The sequence below is a fragment of the Pundamilia nyererei genome, unplaced genomic scaffold (assembly GCF_000239375.1).
Source record: "Pundamilia nyererei isolate P.nyererei 1_Seehausen unplaced genomic scaffold, PunNye1.0 scaffold00031, whole genome shotgun sequence".
Taxonomy (NCBI): domain Eukaryota; kingdom Metazoa; phylum Chordata; class Actinopteri; order Cichliformes; family Cichlidae; genus Pundamilia; species Pundamilia nyererei.
Genome location: NW_005187432.1, coordinates 3,896 through 7,086, shown reverse-complemented (window position 1 = coordinate 7,086; position 3,191 = coordinate 3,896). Strand labels below are relative to the sequence as shown.

Below are 3,191 nucleotides of genomic sequence, written 5' to 3'. Positions count from 1 at the left end.
TATTACCATTACTAAATAAATAAACACATTCATATATGCACAGTGAAGCTATCATGATCCGGGTGAGTGGCTGGAAACTTCTACCAGGGTCTTGAGTCTCCTTGGTATCTGGCCCTGGGCAGGGCCGTCATATCTCCAACAGCTTCACTCACCTGGAGCTGAGTTGAGGCAATCAGGCTAAAGAGATTTAAGCCTTACACTGATATTCCCTCTCCAACAGTTTGTCAACTACTCCATGTTGGTAGCCGGCTCTAATGCTCCATGTTATTTGCCAAGTGCTTTTCTTACCTTGTTCTCTTGTGCCCTAGCTTTTCCTGGAACCTCCAAAACCCTTACCCCCAAATTAAGCTAATCTCTTGAACCTCGGATAACCCAGCTCTTCTCTGGAAATCTCTCCTTGCCTCACCTGCCTGCCCTCCTGCCATCACACTCCTTCGGAACCTACGGAACTCAGGTCAGCCATCTCACACCGTCTAACTCACGCCCCCTCTCCCTCCAAGCATCTTTCACTCCAACTGCAAGTAAGCAAGAAATATAGCCATGCTCACCTTTTCTAGTACTCCCCTTTTACCACAGTTCTAACTCCACTCTCCTCGCTCCTCAGTGTGATCACTCTATGTACCAAGCCATGCTACAGTTACCCCTTCAAGCCCAATTTCCCCCACTTGGCCCCATGACCACGTTATCACGCTACGCAGAGCCGCTGTTACATTCTACAGTCTATTCCTCTTTTGGCAAATCTCTCAAGCTCCTCCAGATTTTATTGGCTTCTAGCATGGACCTTGGTTCACTTCACACTGCAAATTTTTGTTTGTTCTCGTGATTGTCCTTTTTGAGACTACAATTCTAGATTCTAGTGTCTTGGCAGTAGTACTGGGGTCTTTAGACACATCTATCACTAGTTTTCTTTCTAGAGTGTTTGAAATCTTTTGCTTCCTACCCTGCCAAGCTTGTTCTGTACTGTGTGACTGTCTTGGCTGAATTTCTTAACATTGCATATTGAAACTTGGAAATGCTGTGATAACTTTGTATATCTATTTCTTGCTTAGAGATCTTCAACATTTCTTATTCTATAAAATTATAAAAGGATTTCTTCTGTTTTTGGGGTGATGCGTTCTCAAGTGACAGCTCAAACATTGCACAGCAGTGGCTTCTACTATCAATAAAAAGGTCAATTTTTCAGGGGGCTGATAATGTTGATCTTGAAAATTATTATTTATTATAAATTATTATGTTAGTGTGTGATAATAGAAACAATTCATGTTTTCTCAAGAAGATTTGTGCGATTACAAAAAAATATGTCGTAAAGCTGAGGCTTTATGCTCTCTGAAATGTATTCAATTATCTGAATGAATGTAAATGAGAGTATTTCTGAAACTCCACTTAAGCTAATTAAGATCCCCATTAGCTACAGGAATACAGCAGATATTCCACCTGTGATCTACAAATTTACTCTCCTCTCTGAGAATACACAGCTTATAGAGACATAAACTTTCCTTCAGTATGAAACATCTTTCTGCTGTCTGTGCGCACTAGAGCAACTCACCTTTGGTTGCTGTTTTAAGAAATTCATTGCTTCTTCAAAGTGGTCCAGATGTGTCTCTGTGATATTGTCACCCTTCTTATTGTACACCGCCACTGAGAGAACCACAAAGCCTTTGTTAGCCAGTAGACTGGGTCTTGCCTCAGATACTGAGGTGGGCAAATCCAACACAGCAGGAAAAGGACCTTTTCCTGGAAGAAAGAAAAAAGATTCTAATCAGCAGCAAGTCATATTTTAAATTTTATTCTTAATTTCTCTGGAAGCCAGTGAAGGGACGCAAGAATAGGTGTAATATGTGACAGTCAGCTATTTTTTGTTAGCAGTCTTTCAAACAAAGGTCTTGCTGCATTCTGTACTAACTGGACATGAGTTGTGGAGGACTGAGAAACGCACCTGAAATGTGAACTACAGTAAGCAAGGTGGGAGAAAATTACAATTTGAACTAGAAGTTTCAGATGACTGAATGACAGTTAAAGTTTAATTTCAACAATGTTGATTTAAAAGCTGGTTAATGTTAAATGAACTAAAATGAACATAGAAACCTAGGAACCACCTCCAGTACCTGGAGGAGTGAAAAGGACTCCACGGATGTTCCCTTCATTGACGGGGACCCTGGTGACCCCATCTCTCATCAGAAGCCTCTCATTCATCATCTCTGCCAGTAATCTGCCCTCCTCCTCATGCACAGAAAACTTCACCACCTGGGGGTTTATGGCATTTGTCTTTAGATATATTTTGTGCATGGTATGTGGCCTCATGGAACACAGCAGACCCATGGGTTCTACTCCAACGTTGCTCCCACCTAGCGAGGGGTCTCTCTTCAGGTCGACCTCCCCACTGCCGTCAGCCCTGTAGGTGGCTGAGGAGTTGAACACCACTCCCTTGTCATCAGTTAATTTGGCTCTCATGTTGACAACCTGCCTTGGCCTCAGCCCGGCCACCTTCACCTGAATGGGCTCATCAAACATACATTTGATGCTTGGCAGCAGCTTCAGTCTCACTTGAGAGGACATCTTTTCTGAAAAAGAGAAAAAGATTGGACTTTATGAATGTAAGATAAAAAGTCCCCTTACACAATACTTTTTGTAAGAAATTTCAGAGACAGATCGATCCATATTACATTACATTATGTTTATTAATTACACCAACAACCCACTGTCCCAGTTTGGTCTCTGAGTGCAGGAAACCCAAATCCAAACTCCACTCAAGAAATGTGCCAGTTTAAATATGTATCATTAGCAAGCAACCACATTACAAGTGCCCACTGTACTCTCTGTCAATAATGTTAATACTAGATCCATTTCAGACAGTGGCAGTAATATTTTACACTGGGCAGCAAATCAGCACAGCATGATCTTCCAGAGCGAGACAGAAACTCTGACTATTTTTTGTTAATATTTAACAGCTCTTGCACAGCCACTGTTAGTGTGATACCTTTGCACCAGATACCCTCCCATGCACCCATCAGTAATGACTTCTTTCTAGTTAAGTAAATGGTTTGCATGGATTTCCATTAAAGGTTTTTTTTATGTTCAGTACAATTATTCAGTCACTCGTTGAACTTCAGGCAGTTTTGATTCCCGTTTTCATGATCACACAGCCACTTCAAAAGGTAAACACCAACTTCAAAGTGATATTTCTCTTCCAT

At 41.5% G+C, this 3,191-nt stretch overlaps 1 protein-coding gene across 1 annotated transcript in view; it reads right to left on the bottom strand.

Moving 5' to 3' along the window:
- LOC102212044 (acyl-coenzyme A thioesterase 2, mitochondrial-like) overlaps positions 1-2,556 on the bottom strand; it is a 3,587-nt gene extending 1,031 nt beyond the window's left edge. Inside the window, exons 1-2 of the mRNA XM_005729156.2 lie at positions 2,106-2,556; positions 1,547-1,734 (exon numbers count right to left, since the gene is read on the bottom strand). Coding sequence (XP_005729213.1) covers positions 1,547-1,734; positions 2,106-2,556 — 639 coding nt within the window. The remainder of the gene's footprint in view (positions 1-1,546; positions 1,735-2,105) is intronic.
- Between the last annotated feature and the right edge of the window lie 635 nt (positions 2,557-3,191).